The 24005-nt window shown below is 32.5% G+C and overlaps 3 protein-coding genes across 8 annotated transcripts; all 3 read left to right on the forward strand.

The window, feature by feature from the left end:
- The first annotated feature begins 1393 nt into the window (after window positions 1-1393).
- Window positions 1394-7553, forward strand: LOC113853250 (2-succinylbenzoate--CoA ligase, chloroplastic/peroxisomal). Of its 5 annotated transcripts, none has more exons than XM_027483771.1 (10): window positions 1394-1645; window positions 2358-2430; window positions 2748-2913; window positions 3011-3109; window positions 3880-3977; window positions 4160-4353; window positions 4725-4852; window positions 5647-6035; window positions 6300-6502; window positions 7023-7326. In XM_027483771.1, exons 1-10 carry the CDS (start codon window positions 1605-1607, stop codon window positions 7150-7152), a joined length of 1521 nt encoding a protein of 506 aa, XP_027339572.1. In that variant the 5' UTR covers window positions 1394-1604; the 3' UTR covers window positions 7153-7326. The 5 variants fall into 5 exon arrangements, 4 of the variants coding, with proteins under 4 accessions (XP_027339572.1, XP_027339570.1, XP_027339571.1 ...); XM_027483769.1 differs by having other exon boundaries at window positions 1405-1632; window positions 7023-7553; XR_003502493.1 differs by having other exon boundaries at window positions 1429-1632; window positions 6297-6502; window positions 7023-7419.
- A 2676-nt stretch (window positions 7554-10229) lies between these two features.
- LOC113853248 (WPP domain-associated protein) lies at window positions 10230-17953 on the forward strand. 2 transcript variants are annotated; one of them, XM_027483767.1, is made up of 5 exons: window positions 10230-10511; window positions 10914-13309; window positions 13899-14025; window positions 14527-14628; window positions 17175-17815. In XM_027483767.1, exons 2-5 carry the CDS (start codon window positions 11043-11045, stop codon window positions 17235-17237), a joined length of 2559 nt encoding a protein of 852 aa, XP_027339568.1. In that variant the 5' UTR covers window positions 10230-10511; window positions 10914-11042; the 3' UTR covers window positions 17238-17815. The 2 variants fall into 2 exon arrangements, with proteins under 2 accessions (XP_027339568.1, XP_027339567.1); XM_027483766.1 differs by having other exon boundaries at window positions 10248-10511; window positions 10953-13309; window positions 17175-17953.
- Window positions 17954-20208: 2255 nt separating this feature from the next.
- LOC113853249 (probable receptor-like protein kinase At1g30570) lies at window positions 20209-23018 on the forward strand. The gene has a single exon (XM_027483768.1). It carries the CDS (start codon window positions 20209-20211, stop codon window positions 22720-22722), a length of 2514 nt encoding a protein of 837 aa, XP_027339569.1. The 3' UTR covers window positions 22723-23018.
- The last annotated feature ends 987 nt before the right edge of the window (window positions 23019-24005 follow it).

The following is a 24005-nucleotide window of genomic DNA, read 5'->3' on the forward strand; positions in this document are numbered from 1 at the left end:
GATTTTAAATTATTAGCAACCTGCTTGAAAATAAGTTAAGGCCTTCGTTTTACGTTTCAAAATACGCTTTAAGAAGGTAAACAAATCGATGTTATTGAATTGAATTTCTTATGTAGTTGACATTTGTGCAATCACATTTTTAATTTAAACGAAGAAACACTCAATATAATTAAAGTATGTGTACAAATTAGTATGAATCATATATTTTTATTAGAATATGTATTTTGCATAATAAATGCAATAATTAATTCAACCCAAAGACAAACAAGCCTTGCACCGATTTTGTTGAAAAGTGGAATAGTTGAATTTTCAAACCAAACCATATTACTAGTTTCAATTCAGATTGTTTGTTTTATATTTTCATGAAATCTAAACCATGTTCAATCCTAGTCATTAGTTTACCTTCAATATTATAATACTCTTACTTTCAAATGACAAATAGGCCACTAAACTAGTGTTGGTTGACTTTTTATTTTTATCACTTCAAGCATTCTCAAGGAAAAACATTTTCATATTTTAGATCTTTGAAGAAATAATTTAATAATAAAATATTTTTTAAAAAAATTGATATAGTAATAATTTAAATATTGAAAAGATTATTTTAGTAACCTAAATATGTAAATAATTTATCTGGTGGCACTTTCAAATTGACATTATTCTTCAATTTATTATTGAGAAACACTAATTATGATTATGATAGAAAATAGTAAATTTATTACCTAACATGAAACAAAGTTTAGGATAGATTTTGAAAAAAAAATATTAGTTTATAAATTTTAGCATGTAAAATTAAAATAAGGTTTAGATAGATTTTGATATTATCTTTAACTTAAGTTTTAGTTTTTATATTTATTTTTCATAAATATATGTAATAATTAAATGAACATCTTTTTAATGCATGAATAAAAATACACAATAAAAATTTAATAAACGATAAATTTTTATTAACAATTATTATATTTAATATCATTGTATGCTTTTCAGCAGAATAAATTTTATGAAATTTTAGTAAAAAATTATTATATACAGATTTTTGTTATATGTCATTGAATACATGAAAAAAAAAACTGTTAAAAGAAAATATAAAAATGAGTACTCATGAATAAGCCAACAAGATTAAACAAATAATAAAAAGATAAATAATATTATAAAAACTAAAGCTTAAAATAACAAAAATAATAAAAACCAAAATTTTATTCTGACCAATTAAAAAGTGATGACACATGTACAAGTCCTAAGTAACATCTGACTCATCCATTTCTAAAGACGTGTGAAAAGAACAAGAGAAATTTAGAGTGTACCAATAGAAAAGTGACACATAATGATTCTAATCAAAAGCTGATGACAAATTCTTGTGTGCAGATAAGATAAGAAGATGGTAACTGCAGTTGCTAAGGTAAACATAACTAACATAGAGTTAATTCAAAGTTCCATGGCTAACTACACACACCCTCATATCTGTCAATGTTTGAGTCGTTTGCTAGCTTTCCGGCGACATTTTCCGGTCACAATCGCCGGCCACCGCCGTAAGAGCGGCCAACAGTTGGTGGAGGAAGTGTTGTCATTGGCACAAGGCCTGCTCCAGCTAGGACTCGCACCTGGTGATGTGGTTGCTATCTGTGCTTACAACAGGTGGTACCCTTTGGTTTGTTTCTTATTCCCTTTTGCATGTGCATGCATTAGTATTTGTGTGTTACTAGTAACAGGTTTTTTCTCAATTTTCGAAGAGGGTATTTCATATTTCATTTTGGGACACTATGCACTTTCTTCCTCTTGAACCAAACACAAAAGTGATTAAGCTTTTGTTCTTGTTTCAAGTTCATATATCCCAGTGGTTTGTGTTTAGAACCTGAGATAATGATAAAGTGGGTCCTTCCTTTTTTAAAGTCAAATGAAGCCATAAATTTGTAATGTGAAATGTCTACAAATATGAAATACCCTTTTAGAAACTTTTGAGGTTGAGTACTCTTAGGCACTGGTTAATAAATTAATAAAGATAAAAATGTTGAAAATTATGCTGCTGTGCGTTGAAATTGTGAAGTAAAATGTGGAGACATTTAAAAATTGAAGATTTTAGTCCTTAAATATGTAGGTTACACTGTTACAGTGCTTCACCACTGGACACAGGAGTACAAGAAAGGTTTTTAATCCTTCTGGGTTGAGGTCTTTTATAGCTATGTATTTTTTTTAAAAATACTTGACCTTATGAACACACCACATTCCCAATTAGTGTGACTAGGATTGGTCGTTGTTTTATAATTTATAAACACGTCTTATCCCTATGAAATTTGTAGTTATTGTTAGTTCATCAATGATTTTATCAATGATAGATTGAGTATTTTCTTTTTTCTTTTCAGTGATTGGTATCTGGAGTGGTTATTAGCCATTGCTTTTGTTGGAGGAATAGCTGCTCCTCTGAACTATCGCTGGGTGAGTAAATTAACTTTGAACTCGATTGCTAACCTTTGCGCTATTTTTACTTGGTATTTTTGTCAAGCACTCTCATGAAACCATTTTCATGCTAACATGGCACTTCAAGCCAATTTCAGCTGTCCTCATCATTCATTATGCACAGGCATTAATGCATACTTTAACTCACCGCACATTACTTCTTATTTACCTCAAAAGTTAATATGTTTGCAGCCTTCTTGTTGTTGTTACTTCATCTAGACTCTATCCCTTCCCACAATCTATTTCATACACTAATCACAATGTTATGCTATTAAAACAATTTCCTTCTCCTGCAGAGTTTTGAAGAGGCAAGATTAGCAATGGAAGCAGTGAGGCCAGTGATGTTTGTGACTGATGAAAGCTGCTACACATGGTACTCAAAACTCCATCAAAATGACATTCCATCTCTGAAGTGGCATGTTTTGTTGGATTCCCCTTCCTCAGATTTTACAATGTGGAATGGTAGGATAGGAACTTTGCTTGGTATTTAGAAATTATGAATGAAACCTTTTTTTTACTTGAATAATCCTAATATCTAATGGCTCTTACTGCTTTTCAGTGTTTACTCCAGAAATGCTTAAGGGGCATCCTGTAAAGCTTCTACCATTTGATTACACCTGGGCTTCTGAAGGAGCTGCAATAATATGTTTTACTTCAGGTTCAAGATTCTGAGTCAGTTGCTTTTACTCTGAACTTTAATTTCTTGTGGTTTGTGGCTTTGTAGAGAAGCAAGGCAGGGAACTAAATGGTTGCTAAAATGGAATACTAAGACCATTTATAATAAATTAAGGATGAAAAACGTTAATAACAGGATTGGAAGATTTGTAGCTGCAAAGGGAAATTCAGATGATTAGGAGTAAATAAATTAATTCCAAAGCTATATAAGAAAATTAGGAAAGAGACCTTCAACAGAAAGCAATCATTTCTATACTATTTCAACATGTGCATGCGTGATGAAAGTAGTTAACACATGCAAAACTTATTCCATCTGGGAATTAGACACTTCTTTAACTAAGTGGAATTTACTTTTTAAAATTGATTTACGTGTGAACTGTGAATACATGGATTGGAGCTGATTAATTTTTTGAGGTATTCATTGAAGAAAGGTAGTAATATTGGAGGTTTAAGTTTGTTCAATGAACTTAAAAATTATAGTCAATTTCATTTTAGTTCTAGTAATAGAAATATGCACTCTAGACTTCCCAAATTCTTGTTTACAAGCTAGTTGCAGATAATTAGGAGTTTGAAATATAGATGGACTTCTATAGATTTTTTATTCTACTGAAGAAGGTCCCCTTCTACATCACTGGCATGATTTTTAGGGGGCAATAATGTACATGCTACTGTCTAAATATTTCGCTAAGGATTTATTTTTTGATAAAATAATTCCTCCTTTATTTCCTGAAATTTTTTTTTTCTTGACTCTAGGAACTACTGGAAAGCCTAAGGGAGTTACCCTAAGCCATGGAGCTCTTATCATACAATCTCTAGCCAAGATTGCCATAGTTGGGTACAATGAGGATGATGTATGTCATTCTTTGTTACATGCAGTTTATGTTATTGGTTATGAAAACTTACCATGATATCAGAACACGCTATCAATGTTAACTATAAAGATATTATTACATACTTCCAAGTTGCATAATAAATCATGCTGAAACATCAGAAGGATGATTAACTTCATGTTATGCCATTTGTTCTGTAACAGGTCTATCTACATACTGCTCCATTATGCCATATTGGTGGCTTGTCGTCAGCCCTGACCATGCTCATGGTTGGAGGTTGCCATGTCTTGATGCCAAAGTTTGATGCAGAATCGGCTGTTGGCACCATAGAGCAATATACCGTGACATCTTTTATCACAGTTCCTGCAATAATGGCCAGTCTGATTTCTATAATTAGGTATATTCTACAATCAAAGATCATCACAAAATATGTCATCTGAAAACAATTTTTTTATAAAAGAAATTATTGCTAAATTAGCATAGAAATCTTTTAACCTCCAGTAAAACCAAATATTATTTTACCTGCTCAAGATAATTAATCTCTTGTATCCCAGGCTTCCTAGTTTATACAGTACTTAATACTAAATAAGGTCCTAAAGTGGTCATGGTTTGTAGAGCAAACTCTGTTTTATCCTTTTTATGTCTATTATGCAAATATTTTTTCTGCTTAAATGTTTTGCTATCTTGTTACCTTAGGTAAAGGCCAAGTTAGGGATTTATTGTTTTACAACTATTCTCAGTCTTGATTTGGTGTTTTAATATTTTTAGGCACAAAGAGACCTGGAAAGGGGGAGACACTGTCAAGAAAATACTTAATGGGGGTGGAAGCCTCTCACTTGAGCTCATCAAAGACACTAGCATACTCTTCACCAAAGCTAAACTTATTTCAGCTTATGGTATGTCTCTCTTTTACTTATTTCAATTTTGGTCTAGAAGAAATTTATTGAGTAATTTTAGATATGAAAACACATATTTTAATCGAAATATGAACAAAAATCCTGTGCAACTAGCAAAAGAAAAAGATAAATTAGACAATCGAAAGAGAGAGATGATAAAGAATTATGGGAGAGAAGAGAAAAAGAGTTCAGGAAAGATAAGAATTTCAATTGCTAATTTTTTATCCAACAATCAATAACAGTATGAGAACAGGTAATTTACAAAGTGGAGACAAGTTTCAAATAATTAGTTCAACGGTGAAAGGATCAAAGGAGCCATGTTGGGAGCCAAAATCAAATAATATCCTTAATTCCTTACTATAATACTAAAACAAGTCACTACTTATTGAAACTCTATTAATTAGAATCTGTGTGCCTAGAAACAAAAGTCCCTTGATATTTCATTCAAACTAATGAAAGTTGATCTCCCTTATAGAACCAAAAATTTGAATGTAGCCAAGCTTGTTACCTTCCTTCCTTCTTCAAGTTGCTTTATATGAAAAATAGCAAAGCTACAAACAGCTAGATCTACATTGAAGAATGTCTTCTTTTGTTTTTGACTTGTGACAAGATCAAAAAGTCTCAAATTTTCTCCTTTTTATATTTATTTTTGATAACACAATATACCAAATGACAAGAATGTAAAATATATGAAGGTCAGACTAACTTTGACCCTTCCAAATTTCTCTAGGTTCTCTTGTACCTTGGGTATAATAGATGTAATTCACTAGTCTTGTCTGTTTCATTTATCAAAGGGATGACAGAATCATGCTCCTCATTGACATTCCTGACACTCTATGACCCAATGCATGAAACCACTAGCCAGCTCCTTCAAACATTTGGTGTGGCAGGATCGAATCTCATTCACCAGCCCCAAGGTGTTTGTGTTGGCAAGGCTGCACCTCACGTAGAACTGAAGATATGTGCAGATGCTTGTGGTCACATTGGGAGAATTCTAACTAGAGGACCACATATAATGCTCAGGTATTGGGATCAAACTCTCACAAATCCATTTAATCCGTATACCGAAGCCTGGCTTGACACAGGTGACATTGGATCAATTGATCGTTATGGTAATTTGTGGCTCCTTGGACGAACAAACGGTCGTATCAAGAGTGGTGGAGAGAACATTTACCCTGAAGAGGTAGTACAAGTGTCCCTCAACTTGTTTGCCTTGTCATAAAAAACAAGTTACAAATTTAAACCAAAATAATATGCTTCTTGATCACGAATTTTTATCCTCCAAAAGGGACACACATACAAGTAATGTATAACAAATAAGTAATGTAACACTAGAACATTTCTTCATCATTTCCTGTGTACTGTGACCAGTTGAGTGTTTGTCTTTTCTTGGTTTATGATACTTACAACTCCATGGAAGTGTGAAAATATTGTTTGTTTGAAGTAGGTTGAGGCAATTCTACTACAACATCCAGCGATTGCAAGTGTTGTTATTGTGGGAATCTCGGATGCTCGCTTGACAGAGATGGTGGTAGCATGTATCCAACTAAGGGAACATTGGCTTTGGTCAGAGCAGTCTGATTCAAATGAAGAGTTTCACCTATCTAGAAAGAACCTCCAGCAATATTGTATGCAAAATCAATTAAGCAGGTACTTCTTCAAAATCCTTTCCTGTTAAATTAAAGTATGTATGGGCATAAGTTATTTTTATCAGAGCTTATTCTATAAATTTGATACTAAAACTTCTTAGAATAAGTTAAAAAGTACTTATTTTGATAAGCTATACAGAGAAGCTTATTAAAATAAGCTGAATAGAACTCATGGGTGCTATAAACTATGTTACGTAAACTCTTCTGCTTAAGTCTTGAGAATGAGCTAGTTGAGCAACATATAAATAGGAAGGACTCATTTACTTAGTGCATGTTTGAATAGGTTATTTTGATAAAGTGATAATTTATTTTTAGAAATTTTTAAAAATTAAACAACTATTCTCCTAAAAATAATCTCATTCAAACATGTAATGTCTTAGAATTTTGGGTTAAATGTAGTGTTTAGTCAACTTGTGTGGTTTGTTTTTTATTTGTTAATGGAGATCTTTTTGGTGTGTTAGCCCACTTTATATTTCCTAACACAGCTGTTTAGCGATGATTTCTTATGATTCTTCTTTCAGATTTAAGATACCAAAATTATTTATTGTATGGAGGAAGCCATTTCCAGTCACTACCACAGGAAAAATAAGAAGAGACCAAGTCCGAAAGGAAGTTATGTCTCAGCTACAATTTTTGCACAGTAATCTTTGAATATATCAAAGCTCCAATGCCCCCCCTTAAACCACTGCATGCTCCAACATATTTTAATGCCACAAAAAAGAAGAATGGCTTGAATCTATAATGCCTCAGAGATTCCAAAATTATGCCTTTGATATACGACCTTACCATTGTCAGTTTTCCACACACAAAAATGAACGGTTTTGACTACATATAATGTGAGAATGTTGATCATTTTGTTGAGTAGGCACATTAATTAAGTACATTTTTTGTATAGAAACACATTCTTTTCCCTCCCCTACTTTTATCCTTTCTTGAAACCGTTTTCTACTTTATGATACTAGACTTTAAGACAAAGTAATCAAGGAACCTGCCATGCAATTAAGAACTTATTATAGTCTTTAAATTTCTAGAAATAAAAATATAATTAATTGATGAAAAATATTTTATAAAATTCAAATATTTTTGCTGATATTAAGTGTCAAACTTGGACACTTATACTGCTTAATAATATTTCAGGGAATGCAAAATTAAACAATTCAATCATTAATTTGAAGATTTTTATCAAATAAATTAATTTATAATATTTTATAAAAAAATTATTAAATATTTTGTCATATTATTCTATTTTAATGAGTAATATATATATATGTATATATATATTAATAACATTCTTACAAATATTTAAATTGATAGTGGTGAAATGAAAAGTTATCCTCGTATAATACTATGATCGAAGAAAATCTTGGGATTCCATGGCACGTTAGAAGATGCCACCCCTCAAAAAGTTTGGCATATTCTTTTGCAAAAACGGTGGATGATAGCAACTCTACCAATGTGCTTTTCGCCCTTTTCTGCTTTTCAATATTTTTCTTCCTTTACCATTAAGTATTCATTATTGATTATAATTCCCTAAAAAAAATCTTGGTTATAATGAAAAACTCCTTTTTCTTTACCGTTATTGTTTTTATAAAAGTGAGAATTTGTTTATTCTAAAGTTAGATAAAAATATTTTAAACCATTAAAAAAATTTAAATCTGTGTTTAAATAAATTGTATCCATAAAATTTATATTAGAACGGCGGAAATAATTAATTTTGACATTTTACAACAGGCGCTAAATTACATCAACTGTAGCAATAATTATAATTAAAATTTCTTTTATTTAAAAAAGAAAATTAATTTATATTAAATTTATGATGTGCGTACTACGTATTATATAATTGACTTTATATTAAACTTTACCGATTATATTTTTAGTCTCTGTAAGTTAAAAGATGGGTAAATTTAGTCTGTCAAAATTTTCTGGTCAATTAATGCTTTATTTTTAAAAATATCGATTTTAGCCTCCAGTTGATTTTCTTCTATCTTAAACGCCCAAATCCTCATTTCTATTAAAAAATTATGAATTAAATTTATTAAATTGTTTTATAATCATAATTAACTAACTAAAATATCAAATTTAATCTCAACTAAAAATAAAAAAAATTTCCTTCCCAAATCTTAATTTCACATCTTATATCTTTTTTGAAATTTATCAAAATTGTACAAACTTTTGTTTTATTTCTAAACTTTCTATTTTTAAATGTTTTTTTTTTCATTTGTAATTAACAGGAGAGGTAAGATATTTATTTGGTTTGCAAGGAAAAGACAAAGGAGAGAATATTTTTTAATTCATAAATTAATAAAAGAATATTTTATTTTTCTAATAAGTTAAACTAAACATGCACATAATTAAATTATGAAACACCTCCTTCTCAGCCTTGGACACTTTTGTTCATTGACCAATTTGGTGGGGCTACTTTTAGTTCTTTTTTGTTGTTGTTTGTTTCTTCTTTGTTTTGGATTTTCCATTCATAAAAAGAAAGTGTGAGTGTACATTCCCTTTTTTCTCCTCTGTCGCTTTATAGCTTTCCCAGGTGTCCAAAATTAACAAGAAGCAAAGTGTTTGAATAAATCAATTAAAGGTAATCCTTCCAATCTTATTGTGAGTATTGATTTATTTTTAATTAATGATAGTTATAAATTGTGAATAATTTTTTTAATGATAATAATAATTTTTTTATGACCATGTCCTAATTTCCATTTATGGAAGATTAATTTTTTGAGAGCGTCTATTTAATCTACACAGAGTATGCATAAAATCTGCCTACATAAAAATTTAATATAATTGCTGTCATAACTATGGAAAACTATAGAGTAATAACACTGAAAAATACTGAGAAGGGATATTATGTATATATTAAAGTAGATATAATTTTTGAATTTATATTTGACTCGAATAAATATAATTTAAGATAACACAAGAATATAAAAAAGTTTATGTTTTATTTAGATATTTTTTTCTGAGTCCACAACTTACTATATAGCCAAAAGGAAAAAAACACGGCGATCATGATATGGCCATGATTGCTAGACAAAATAATTGATTTGGTTCTCTTGTGGGACAATTAGTACATTGGGAATTTTTTAAAATTTAATATATTTACTATGAATAAAATATAAATTCCTCACATGTGTTTCTGCTCAATTTTTTTATTTATAATAATTAGTTAACAATATAAGTAGAATGTCCTTTCTCTCAATTTGTTCTCCCACACTTGATTTTTTTAATTTTAATTTTTGTTTTTAACGATAATTGCTTTGAATATATTTTGAAGGGAAAGGATAAATTTCCTTCACCGACTATCGCTTTTATTCTTCCCCAAATACCTTTTATTTATTTTATGGAATATGATTATCACTTAGTTAATAGCCGTATGCAAACAAAGTGAGCATGTGTATAAAAATTCTCTATCACTTTCACATTTGTTATTATAGTGAATTTAATTAAAAAAAATCAAATCGCTTGTTGAAAAAAGATGATGAAAAAATATTTATTTTTATGTTTTTTTTTCTTTCACATATTATATCACTTTATTTTTTTCCTTTCATATAATATATCACTTTATTTAATGATAAAATATTTTTAATATATTTTTTTAAACCGAGTCTTGATTAATTAAAATTTAACTAATTATGAAGACACACTTAAAAAGTATTTCTACCTGTTTAATTTAATAATAAGAACATAAAAATCCAAAATGCAAAATGCAAACAAATGAGATGTTTGAAAGTCAATTGAGGAGGGGAGAGGGTTGTGATTTTGTTGATAAGCGGAGGGTATATTTTAGTTACCTTTCTCTCTCCCGCTCTCACCAAATCTTTGATGCAGGAACCTTTTCCATGTTCTGCTCTGCTAAACCCTAAAAAAAACCCCACAATCACTAATTCAACGCTCTTCTTTGTACGCTATTTCTCTTTTCGACATTTCCAACTGTCACCTAGGATTCTCCAATTCTTTGTTTTGGCCGTTAATTCTACATCATACGCCTTCACTGTTTGGTCACATAAGTAAGTCTCTGATGCCGTTCAACCAAGCGGTTTTTTGTCTTCCAGTTTTGAATTTATTGTTCCAGCTTCAATCTACATTGGAGCTCCAACTAACTGTCTCTGAACCTCGATTTTTAATTCTCCCTCAACTTTCAGCTCCAGCCTCATTCTTCCTTCAGAAATTTATGTTAGCCAAGAAAAACAGTTAAAGGGTTTTCCTTCGATGTATTCAAATCTACTTTGATGAGTTTGGAAGTGAAACACAGTGAAAAAGGGGCATGAATGAAGTTTGGATTTTTTTAGGGGCCGGGGGGTCATATTTCTTACCCGTCTTTTTATAATTTGAAAATTTGAATCATTTGCTACTGATAAACAAGTATTGTTGTAAGTTTTTTTTATGCATTTTTTTTTGTCTCTGATAAGTGTAATAATTTCTTATTTGTTTCCTTCCTATTTTGGCAGACAGTGTACTGGGTTTGAGAGATTGATTTGAGCTCATGTTTTGAATGGCTCCAAATTGCTGATTCTTGTTTGTAAAGCATAAATCTGACAATGGAGAGCTTTGCTGTTATGGAGGGTGGTGAAAGGATTTATGACAATGGTAAAGAAGACGAGAGCCTTGGTGATCATATACTTGAGGAGATGGAGTCCTTTTTGGTCGACATTGATGAGCGGTTGATCATCTCTAGGATGGTGAGTGACTCCGTGATAAAGGGCATGGTTAATGCTGTTGAAGAACAGGCAGCTGAGAGAATTGCTCAGAAAGAATTGGAGGTGGTTGGGCTAAAGAATATGCTACATGACTGCCGTGTGGGTTCAGACGAAGCTAAAACTTTGTGGTCTTCGGTAAATCATCATGAACCCCATGAAGCTGCTACATATCATTTTTCAGACAGTGGTTTAGAGTTTGATAGGCATATGATGTCTGTAGATAGTCTTCACATTGCAGTAAATGAGCAGTTAAATCAACTCAAGAAAGAAATAAATAAAATTAGAGGGCCTAGTTCCATTAGAAGAATTAGTTCAGGTTCTGATTTGGTGGGTTTAAGTGGTATTCTACAGGAGGATATGCCGGAAAAATGGATTTATGTCGATAAAGCTTTTGAAAGTCTAAAAGATACCCTAGACACTTTCTGCAGAAGAATGGAATTTGTGGATCAGTTATCAAAGATATCACTTTCTGAATGGCAGCAGGAGCAGGAGTTTCAATCGGAAATTGAACGGATGGTAATCAGCTATGGTATCTGGAGTTTGCAGCAGGACTGTGAACAGAAACTATGGAATCTGTATGATTCTGAAAGTAGAAATTGTTTTGACCAATATAAAGAGATCTCTAGTTTGCGTCAGGAATTGGATTCAATTTTTAAAACACTATCTACTTCTGAAACTGGGCAGCTTATTTCTCTTGGATCCTTGGAGAATGCTGAGGAATGGTGTCATAATAAGAGGGCTGATCATTTCCACGTGAAGCTTTCAACAGATCATTTACCACCTTCAACTATGGAAGAAAATGGCAAACAGGAGGACTCAAAGATTATCAAGCCTGAGAATTTGGATTCAGCCTCACTAAAGCACTTGTCTAAAGAAGAATTGGTTACTTATATAACTAAAATGAGAAGAAACCATGAATCTCAGGTGCAAGAGAAGACTGAAGAGAATTTTCGCCTTAGGCGGGAACTATTGAATTTGAAAGAAAGAGGTTCTTCTTTCCCATTGAAGAAGGACAAGGAGTTTGAACTGTTGAAGAAAAAAATCCCTGATGTCATTGCGAAGTTGAATCAAATTCTTGTTGGAACTGATAAAGTGCATCAATTCAGGGAAAACATTGAATCTCTTAGCAGTTTAAAGGATAGATTGGATTTCTTACACTCTGAGAACCACCAACTGAAGGACATGCTAGCAGATAAGAAGAAGGAATTAAAGACTCAATCTTCTCAGCTTTCTGCTGCTTTAGAAAAATTGTCACAGCAACAACTGACTGAGAAAAATTTGTTACATACTATTCAGAAGCTTGAGGTTGATGTGGAGGATGCACATACCGAAGTTTCCATTATTCAAGATGTATATAAATGTCTCTTTGAAGATTTTGCAAGTGAGTTTAGATGCATCACGGAAGAATCACATCTGAAGAATAGTTTTATGCAAGAAATGTATGAGGTAATATTCAAAGAAGCTGCCCACAATGCTCAAGCATCTAGTGGGTTGGGAAATGAGGAAGCAGAAATGGAGTTAACGATGATGCAAGGACTATTGGATATCAATCATATATTATTTAAAGAAACTTTGGTGAATGCAGATGAAGCCTTAAAGTTGGAAGCTGCTGAGAAAGAGAAACTAAAATATGAATTGCTTACGTTGAAGTCAGTATTGGAAGAGAAGGAAATGTTAATACAAGGAGCAGCTGATGCTTTGGCTCAAGAGAAAGAGAAAATGGAATTTACCTCTGAGCAGCTCAATAGTTTAGGAGCTGAGATAGTTCAGCAACATAAATTAATAGCAGAGAACAGTAAAGAATTGGATATCACTAAGGGTGACCTGGTTGCAGCATTGAAGGAAATTGAACAATACAAGGAGCAAATGCATGAGTTGAGTAAAAATCTTGAACAAAGAATGGATGTGCTTAGACAAACTGATGAAGAAAGAAGAGTACTTTCTGCTCTTACACAAAAGCAACAAGAAGCATTAAAACTGACTGAGGCTAAAGAAAGGGAAAACAGGAAGCAAATGGAATCGACTGTTTATCTCATCCATAAATTGTTGAAGATGGTTACTGATTTTGAAGCTAGAGTAAATGAAGATATTTCAAGAAATTGTATGAGGTATGCAACAATTGTCTCAAGCTCCTTTTATTTATTTATTGTCCCGTGAATTTATGATAAACTACAACTTCTATGATTGCTTCTCTGTTTTATGTGGTCTTCTATCAATAAGGAAGTGTTAAAGCTTATGTGAACCAGCAAGTGCATCAGGTGTGCGATTACATTTGGATTATTCTGAATGTGGTGTGCAACTGTGCATCTAATTTGTTGAAGCAATAATTTGGAGATCTAACTTAGTAATTTTTATTTTTTGACCTTCGGATTTTTTAATTATTGAGCCAAATACAAAGCTACTAGCATGTGCTGCATATTGTAAGTATCCATTCGGGATAAATGCCTTCAGATTGCTCAGCAAGCAAGAGATATACTATATGTATGAGAAAGAGTTCTAATGTAAGCGGCAAAGATATTTGTCAAAAGTTTTTATTTGATTTCAATTTGGCCTTGTTAACTGTTAACAGCCTGAAAATTATGTGGGAGGAAACCAATATGCTTCAATTTCGTATCCTTATGTCACAAGCAGGTTAAATTATAATTTTGTGATTCTTGTATTGTCAGAACCAAGTCATATATGTAATAATCTTTTCAGGCTTGAAAGCATGAATTCTGAGTTCTGTTGGCTCAATAACAAAGCCAATGTACTTAAATCCATGGGATTGAAGTACAAACAAAGGCTAGAAGCAAGATGTTCAGATCTTGCCAAGGCTGAAGCAGAGGTATGTAATTAAAAGCATTGTTTTCTTTTTCTCTCTTGTTAGGATGTCAGTGCCCTTGAATATCATTATTAGATAGTGCTTGTGGACGTACAATGAATGGGTTGAGGTGGTTAGCAGTCTTGATCGCTTGGAATGAGTATGGGAGTTCAAATATCAGGGAAGCTTGAGCACCTATTGGAGAGGTGACATAGCCCTTGTGTTAAAAAACAGTCTCATGGTTGTTTGTTCAGATGGGTAAAACTTCCCGAAAACCAAAAGATAGTGGTGCCTGTGGAGTGAAAAAAACCTCAATTGCATATCAAGGCCTGTGGTATCAAGTTTATGTTGTAAAGTTTTGGTGAACTGAGATATGCCATTAATTCCCAACTTGAAATGATATATAAACTTCACTGGATAACATTATTTTCAATTTAACTTTTTTTCTATTTCAATGTTTACGTCTTGTAATTGATCCAACGTATACCAGAAGTACTTACTTTGGATATTTACTTGGAGTTTCAGGTTGATCTTTTGGGGGATGAGGTAGATACTCTTCTTAGCCTCCTTGAAAAAATATACATTGCGCTTGACCATTATTCACCCATACTACAGCATTACCCTGGGGTGAGAATCTTTCCCTTTCTGAACATCTTTTTAATGTCTGTACATAATTGAAGTGTGTATAATGTCAATAGATGTGATATCACTATAAACTATTAAGAGTCTGTTTCTCTGAATACTTTTCCTTCTGGATGTAAAGTTGTTCTAGGATATTAAAAGCAACTACTCCTTTCTGCATTGAGACAATAAATACTTGACCTAACACTGTCAAAGAAAAACCCGTAAATTTTGTTTTAGGTTTAGGAGATTTGAAAATCTAGCAATTATTCAATGGGCTTAATATTTTTTTCCCCATATTTACCGTTGTTAAGATGTCCCAGTCCCACATTTGCTAGCAATATGACTAGAATAGTCCTCATAAGACTTGGGCAATCCTTTACCCTTTAATTAGCTTTTGAAGTTGAGTTGGGCAAGCTCTAGAGATCTAGTCATGAGCGGAAGAGGTATGTGTTAAGATGTCTTGCATTTGTTAGAAATATGGCTAGATTACTGTCCATTTCCAATAACTGACAATGGAACTAGTGTTCATTGGTTTCTGTTTTTTTTCAAAGATTAATGTGTTCTTAACTTCACCTAATTGCTCTTGATACTGACAGATACTCATTTAGTTATCATGCACATACACATATATTCCTTTTTTGTTGCTCAAAGCAGAAAAAAAGTTAAGAACCTCAATTCAACTTAGAATTTAGGTAATTGCAGCGGTAAGGTTAAAATGGGAGACTATTAAGGAAGTTAGGGAACACCAGTATAGGCACTGTTGTCTGGTGGAGGTGAACAAAATTGGAAATGTTACCATTGGGAAAGCCAGGTTTTGTTCCTCGTAGCAATTGATGTAATTTACAAAAATACAGAGGATGTGAGATTTCCCTTATTTTGGAAGTACTTTGCCATGTTCACATTTGGTATGCAAGATGGCATTTGAGCATTTCCATAGAATGGGTATGAAGTAGAACGAGCTAGAATGGAATAGCGATTCTCAGTCTTAGTTTGCTAGATTTAGGAATTGAATTCAGTACACGGAGTCAATGTAGAATGAATAAAACTTGATTTAAATGACATAAACATCCCTATGAGAAAAAAAATCATGTGCATAGAGCATATCTTGTGACAGTAGTTTACTTTATTGTGATAGGAGCAAAACCTTTATTAAAAATTACCTAAAGATCAGACGATCACATATAAAAGTCAAATGACTCTGTTTTAATCTTATAATCTTGGCCATTCATGTACAATTTAATGTTAAGATTTGCTCCTTTCATTGCATTAAACTACTCTTCTCCCTAGATATGAACATATGAATTATTCATTATTAGGCATATGATATTATGATGATGCTTAAATTGATTTTTCCACTTGATTAAAAAAGGTGCTTGACTTTTTGGTAAAAAAAAGATGACATTTTGTGTGAAAAAGTTATTGAGCACAATTTTTTTATGGGTAATAGTCATCATTTTTGTGAAAATTGAGGGATATTGAGACAGAAAAAAACTAAACCTCATTATATGAAGTATGGAATCCCAATCCCATCTCTCTAGGAAACCACCTATATCAAGGTATATGTTAGGAAGAGATGAAGAGGGTCAAGTCTCAAGCTGTTTAAAGTATAGCTGAGTGGGCATGACCAATGTAACCACCTGCTATGATGGCAGTCAGTGGAATTGAGAGGAAGTTTTGCCATGGCTTGTAATGATGTACAAGGGCAGGGGAGGAGAGGGGAAGTCACTAAGGAAGAGGATAATTTAATAAATATATTTGCTTGAGTTATATTCAAAACATGTTTCAGTTTTCTATCATAATTGTGCTTTTTGAATTTTATTTAAGGAGAATAGACATCAGATTCAAGCTTGCTTGTGAAAACATGGTATGGAATACTAATTCTGAAATAATTAATAATTTTTTTTTTACTAATTTTGTATTGCAATTAAGGATATTCCTATGCTTTACTTTTGGAATAATTTTATCTATTTATATATAAATAATTTTCTCCTAAGAAATATGCTTTTATATTATATTTTTCATTCACTTTATTTTTTAATAACTTTTTTCTTGTTAATTTTTTAAAACACTATAGTTTAAAAATATTTTATTTTTTTAGTTTAATTTTACTGCACAATACAAGAGTGCTAGACTGTTATGATATATGAGAATAAGCTTTGGACAACCTGATGAGTGATGATGTACTGTTGCCATAGCTGTACAAGCCAGCTTTTTGTATTAGTCCAACTAAAACCGTGTATAGCTGGCCTACTAACTGAACACCACCATTCAGCTAAGAATTGTGTCTGGTTAGATAGCTACTGATGAACCTCCGTGTGGAAGTTTTTACTGTTTTTAGTGTCTGATTAGATTTGTGTAACTCCAAAGAAACATTGGGGCATATAATTTTCTTCACATTTGTGTCTAAAAAATAACTAGTACTTTCTTCATGAAAACAGTTAACTGAGATGATTTTATTTTCATGAACAGAATGCTGTGTTGTGTGTACTGCTTGGCCTCCATAAGCCCCAATATAAAAATGTTTCAATTATTATCCATTCATTTTGCAGATTATTGAGATTTTGGAGCTTGTACGAAGAGAACTGAGTGGAGAGTGTAGAAAATTTGTTTAGTTTGTATGTTCTGGCCAGGTAAATTGGCAATCACCCTCTTGACAAAAATTGTATCTTTCCATGCTCTGGATTGGTAAAACCCAGAAGCATTGATAAGGAAATCATCATCTGCAAGCTCCCACATGATCATTTATGAACCACTAGATATGGAAAATTGCAAGTCACTTTTTAGGGGGAATCATCATGGTGTTAATTGGTTCATTTTTTCATCTTTACATCAGCTTCATCTATAGAGAGATCAGAGATGTTAGAGTTCTGGTAGTTGCACTTTTTTTTTAATTTATGCTTGGGGGTTATCTTCTCATATCTATTTATGCAGAACAGTGGCAATGTTATTGCATAAATATTTTAGCCCATACTTTCTTCTTTTGAATTACAATACGAGGGGCTATGTGCAAATTAATCCACTTGTACATGGGCTAATAGCATTTGTACATGTATTTTATGAGATATGACTTTCTATATGGCTTATTGATATAGTTTTGCTCTATAGGCAGTGTACGATATTCTTTAGCATTCAGTGAATTGTGTTTAAAATGGTCACCATTATTGTGTTTTGTTTATATACTACACGTGTGCTGCTAGAATTACTGATCTTTGTGACATCTGGAGCCAAAGTGGTTGATGCACCTGTTATGTAATGTAATGTACATGCAGGGATGAAATTCAATAATTTTTCCTTGTCTGAGTTTCAATTTTATTTTTGCCTAAATTTTTTATGTAGGATATGTACAAGTATGTTTTGAGGAATTATTTTAGGACATAATATTCTGTTAAACGTAATTACTTAACGTTTTATCAGGAAGGGAGAGTATACAAATTTCAAAAAAGGTCTTGTTATTTTAAAATTTACCAATTATAGGCTATTATTCTTGAAAACTTGTGATATGAAATGTATGGATATTTTACAAGTAACCATTATTTGAAAAATCTAACTTTATATATAAATGTAAGTTTTCATTTTAAAACGAAAGCATTTTTCGATTATGTTATTTTTTTATTATGTTATGTAATTTTTTTTGCATTTAATTTGAAATTTTTTAAATTAATGGTAAAATTAAACTTTAAATATTGTAAACTTTTTTTTAATTTAATAATAAAGATAAAATGTATTTTTAATTTTTATTCAATTTTAATTTAATAATACATATACAGTGTATGGATGTATATATTAAAGCAAAATAACATCCTTGCAAACCAGCATACATGTGTGCTTGGTTCTATGTTCAACGTGCCTTAGATCTCCATTAGTCTAACATTGTTCAGAGTAATACTAAAATCTTAGACGCACGTTTACTGCAACACATCCAAACGTGCACGGCATCTTGTACCAAGAGAAAATATTTATTACAAGGAAAAAAGAAGTTAACTCTATGAAGATTGATAAATGTTTTACATATATTGATTATAATTCAATTTTTTTTTAATAGTACATAGAAAAAAAAATATTTTGAATCATAAAGTTCACATATATGTTTTTTTATGTCACGAAAGTGATTAACTTTTACTGTTGTTAATAAGGAAATACATTTAGTAAGAAAAGAAAAATTGAAAATGAGAAACTGCTCATAAATTCGAGGTTGGTAAAAATGGAAATGCCAATTTTGACAATAATTGAAGTATAGGGTAGAATAATGTGGCATAGCAGTGGTTCTGGTGAAGATTAAATTAATGAAACTGTTCAACTGCTGAGTGATGAGCACTGTAGAAGCAAAAATACAAAGGACCCTTGAAGGGGTACTCTTAGTACGGAATAATACGAGAAGACATTGACATTTGACATTGCAGTACATGTTTTACAGAGATTGAAAAACAGGGTCAGTTTGGGAATGGCAATAGAATAATTGCACAACTCATCATGTGCAGGACAATGCCATGTGACCCACCTCACAAATAATGGAACCATCCCATCCCGCTCTCTTGCCTCCATATTAAATATTTCAAACTAAATATTAATCAATTTTTTAAAAAATTATATTGCATATAATTATAATTACCATTAAGTAATTCAAATTTACACTTTACTTACTAAAACTGGCAAGCATTTCATAACACTGAAATTATATTGTTAACATTTTTCATTCATCAAAGTTATGAGATAAAGAAAACTGTACAAGAAAATAAACTTAAATTTTGTTTATTGTGGACCCAAAAGATTTTAACGTCTTATATTATTTATATCATGATAATAAACTAATAAAATTTGGATCGTTACAGAAAAAACTTTTTAGAGGCGTCAAATCAAGAGAAATTTTGTTACTGTTATCAATAATGGACAACAGTTAGAAGGAGGAAATAAGATAAAGTACCAATTTAGTAGAGTGAGATTCTTGGCTTATTGTAAAAGATACAAAACCAAACACAGATGAAATGAAATGAAACTTTTCCAATCTGTTTCCAACCACACCCATGTATTGATGTTATGATTTCCTTTTTTGGTTACTCAGAAAGAGCCCATTTTGGGTGACATTTCTGATTTTGTAGTGTTCCCTCTGGATTCCTTATCACAAGTCACCAAAGTTGTTGTCTTTTTTGTCAATCTTATTGCATTGCCACTTCTTGCTTGGGACCCTGGTCCTTCAGGCTCAGATCTGTGAGTTTCTGTTTGTGTGTTGGAGATTGATTGGTTTAGCAAAAGTTGGAGGTGGGTTTTCTCTTTCAACTCTTTGCTGTGTGTGGGGAAAGTTCACATTCATATGCCCCAGAAGATTGTTTTGCCTAGTTTGCTATAAAGGCTTCAACTTTTACGAATGCTTCTAAATTTGGATGTCTCTCTTCATGAAAGTTCATTTCCTTGTTCAAGATCTTGGAAGAAAAGAGGTTGTTTCTGTGATTGAGCATTGTAGGCTTTCTGGGTCGGTATTGATTTTTACTCCCTGGTTTGTCCTTTTGCTTGTTCTTCTCCTTTGCAAATTTTGATTCTTCTTCTTAGAAGATAATTGAAGGGTCTTTTGGGAGAATAGTTGTAATAATGGGGAAGGTCCTTGGGAATGGACTCTTTATTGTGCTGTTTCTGGTGATTGTGTCGGTGACGTTTAGCATTATAGAGGCTCAACCAAAGTCATTTCACTTGAATTGTGGTTCAAATTCTTCTGTGAATGTGGAGGGCAGGATATGGGTTGGGGACATGGCTACTGATACCAATGTCACTCTCAGCTCCTCTGGTGTTGCTGCTTCCACTTCTACATTAAGTGGCAGTTCAGCCTATGATCCACTCTACAAGACAGCTAGAATTTTCACGGTTCCTTTAAATTACACAATCAAAGATGTTCAAGGAAACTATTTTGTTAGGTTCCATTTCTGCCCCTTTGTTACTGAGAACTACAATATGAATGAGTCCTCATTTGGTGTTGTGGTCAATGGTCTGAAACTATTGTCTGAGTTTGAAGTTCCAGGTAAGATATCCCACAAGAATATGAATTTGCAGAGTTCTGGAAGGAATTCTAGTTCATTCTTCTTGATCAAAGAATATATTCTGGCTGTCAATGATATGCTTGTGATTGAGTTTGTTCCCACCAGAAGCTCCTTTGGCTTCATCAATGCCATTGAGATTGTACAAGTTGTAGGTGAGCTTTTTTCTGGCTCCGTTAGTAGAGTTGGTGGAAGTGGTGGAAGCTTAAATTTGATGGGGCGTGGGATGGAGACTATGTATAGGTTAAACGTTGGCGGCCCTGAGATTCAATCTGATGAGGATCGTGATCTTTGGAGAACTTGGGAAGTAGACTCAAGCTATATGATCACCGAAAATGCAGGGTCTAGAATTAAGAGTAGTTCTAATATCACATATGCTTCCATGAATGATACTTCAGTGGCTCCCCTCCTTGTGTATGAAACTGCAAGGGCAATGTCTAACACTGAAGTCTTGGATAAAAGATTCAACATGTCATGGAAATTTGAAGTAGATCCCGATTTTGATTATTTGATCCGGTTACATTTCTGTGAGCTGGTTTATGAAAAGGCTAATGAGAGAATATTCAGGATCTACATTAACAACAGAACCGCTGCAGATAATGTTGATATTTTTGTACGAGCAGGAGGGATGAACAAAGCTTATCACCAAGATTATTTTGATCCTGTGTCGTCAAGGATTGACACGGTTTGGGTTCAGCTAGGACCTGACACAGCTGCTGGTGCTGCAGGAACTGATGCTCTCTTGAATGGTTTGGAGATTTTCAAGCTTAGTCGAAATGGTAATCTTGCCTATGTGGAGAGATATGATTTTGGTGGCAATGCAACAAGCAAATCAAAAGCAAGAGTAGTTTTGGTGGGAGTTGGAGCAGGACTAGCTTCTATAGCTATAATTGCATTTATAGTTGTTCTTGTTTTCTGTTTTTGCAAAAGCAGGAGGGAAGAATCAAGTGACACCAAAAACAACCCTCAGGGATGGCGACCGTTGTTCCTGTATGGAGGAGCTGCTGTAAACAGCACTGTTGGTGCCAAGGGATCAGCAGGAACTCAAAAGCCATATGGATCTGTGGTCTCAACCCGACCTGGCAAGCGGTTCACATTGGCAGAAATCACTGCTGCAACAAATAATTTTGACGAAAGTTTGGTAATTGGAGTTGGAGGATTTGGTAAGGTGTATAAGGGGGAGATTGAAGATGGTGTACTTGTTGCAATCAAGCGTGCCAACCCGCAGTCTGAGCAAGGTCTAGCTGAATTTGAGACAGAAATTGAGATACTCTCTAAACTCAGACACAGGCATCTAGTGTCCTTGATTGGTTTCTGTGAAGAGCAAAATGAAATGATTTTGGTTTATGAATATATGGCAAATGGAACTCTAAGAAGCCATCTATTTGGGAGTGATCTTCCTCCATTAACTTGGAAGCAGCGTCTAGAAGTATGCATTGGAGCTGCAAGGGGACTTCACTACCTTCATACAGGGGCTGATCGCGGAATCATTCACAGGGATGTCAAGACAACTAATATACTCTTAGATGAGAACTTTGTAGCCAAAATGTCTGATTTTGGTTTGTCAAAAGATGGTCCAGCTTTTGAACATACTCATGTTAGCACAGCTGTGAAAGGAAGTTTTGGCTATCTAGACCCAGAGTACTTTAGAAGACAACAATTGACTGAGAAATCAGATGTTTACTCCTTTGGAGTTGTGTTGTTTGAGGTTGTTTGTGCTAGAGCTGTAATAAACCCAACCTTGCCTAAGGATCAAATCAACCTTGCAGAATGGGCAATGAGATGGCAAAGACAAAGATCACTTGACACGATCATTGATCCTCAGCTTAGAGGAAATCTTTGTCCAGAATCATTGTCTAAGTTTGGTGAGATAGCTGAAAAGTGTCTTGCTGATGATGGCAAGAGCCGCCCCACCATGGGAGAGGTGTTATGGCACTTGGAATATGTGTTGCAACTACATGAAGCTTGGCTTAACATGAACACCAAAGAAACTTCCTTCTCAAGTAATCAAGCTTTGAGAGGTCTAAAAGATGAAGGACTAGAAGTGGTTCAAGAGCCTTCCAAGTCAACATGAAGATGTTGGTTTAGATCTCAAAGAGACACATGAATCTGATTGAGTCTACAAGAGGAGGTTGAGAAATGAATGCTGCAGTAATGCAACTTGAGTTCAGTGATTTCTGAATGGTTGTCATCCATTGAAGAACCATGAATGATCCTTATTATAGCTAATATCCTTTACATATTCTTTCTATTTGTTTTATTGAATTCAACTATTCAAGTTTATTATTCCTTTTTTTTTTCTTTTGCATCTGATTTTTGTATACAAGTGGAATGGTTAAGTTATCAACATTAAAAAAAAAAATATCAAAATTTGTGATATGCTCTGGTGTTGTATTGAGTTGGCTATTGAATTGTATTCCTGCTGGGATCGTGCTTCTCAAAAGCTCGTTGGATAATTGTCATCAGTCATTTCTTCAAAGTATTTATTTCAATTTGTCTTTAAGATCAACATGTGATTTTTTTTGTCTACATTAATTTAGTACTCGCTTTGAAGGTACACAACTTATATTAAGTTTCTTGTATCCTTGACATTAAGTTTTTAAAATTTTAAACCAAATAGTGATGTGTGAATAATTTTTTAATATATAAAGGTATATTCTCAAACTTATTTGAATATTGACACAACTATTTTTTTATTAATGAGATTAATATTTTAAAAAAATCTAGTTCAGCCGTGCTTTTATTTGATTTTAAAACTTTGATAGTTATTTAGTTTAAAAGGTTAAAATAATAAAGAAAAATGGATGAATTTTATTAAATTAAGTTTCGCACATCAATGTTGTTTAAGGCCTTAAAATTTATAGACAAATTAAAAAAATGGCATTTATGCTGCAAACAGAATATATGTAAAGTCACATTTATACTATAAAAATGGATGAATTATGTAGTGCATTTAATAATTAAAAAGTCACATTATTTTTTTAAAGTTGTCATGTTACTTTTATAGTTGTAAATATTTAAAAAGATTGAAATTCTTTCATTTTTTGACGCGAACATGACCTTTATGTGTTTGTATTTTTGCATTTTCGCTTAAGCAAAAATACAAAAATACGAAACATGAGAGTCATATTACGGAAAAGAATCCTGATCCTATGTAAAGAGTGTATATATTCATAAGAATTAAATTGTAATTTCATTTAAAAATTTAAACGACAGTAAACAGTATATATGTAAAGATGAAAAATATATTTAAACAATAAATTACTTTATTGTAAATAGAATTGTATAAACTTCTAAGATATATGTTAAAATTTTTTAATATATCTTATTGAAAACTTTAAAAAATTATGTTATTTA

The sequence above is a fragment of the Abrus precatorius genome, unplaced genomic scaffold (genome assembly GCF_003935025.1).
Source record: "Abrus precatorius isolate BTA unplaced genomic scaffold, Abrus_2018 Scaffold10, whole genome shotgun sequence".
Classification (NCBI taxonomy): Eukaryota; Viridiplantae; Streptophyta; class Magnoliopsida; order Fabales; family Fabaceae; genus Abrus; species Abrus precatorius.

Bases quoted from the DNA above. Each gene is read 5' to 3' on its own strand.
- LOC113853248 (XM_027483767.1), top strand. From the start codon at position 11,043: ATGGAGAGCTTTGCTGTTATGGAGGGTGGTGAAAGGATTTATGACAAT. The intron at 13,310-13,898 runs GTATGCAACAAT...TAATCTTTTCAG, and splicing joins ATTTCAAGAAATTGTATGAG to GCTTGAAAGCATGAATTCTG. The intron at 14,629-17,174 runs GTGAGAATCTTT...TTCATTTTGCAG, and splicing joins TACTACAGCATTACCCTGGG to ATTATTGAGATTTTGGAGCT.
- LOC113853249 (XM_027483768.1), top strand. From the start codon at position 20,209: ATGGGGAAGGTCCTTGGGAATGGACTCTTTATTGTGCTGTTTCTGGTG.
- LOC113853250 (XM_027483769.1), top strand. From the start codon at position 1,433: ATGGCTAACTACACACACCCTCATATCTGTCAATGTTTGAGTCGTTTG. The intron at 2,431-2,747 runs GTGAGTAAATTA...CTTCTCCTGCAG, and splicing joins CTCCTCTGAACTATCGCTGG to AGTTTTGAAGAGGCAAGATT. The intron at 4,853-5,646 runs GTATGTCTCTCT...CATTTATCAAAG, and splicing joins TAAACTTATTTCAGCTTATG to GGATGACAGAATCATGCTCC.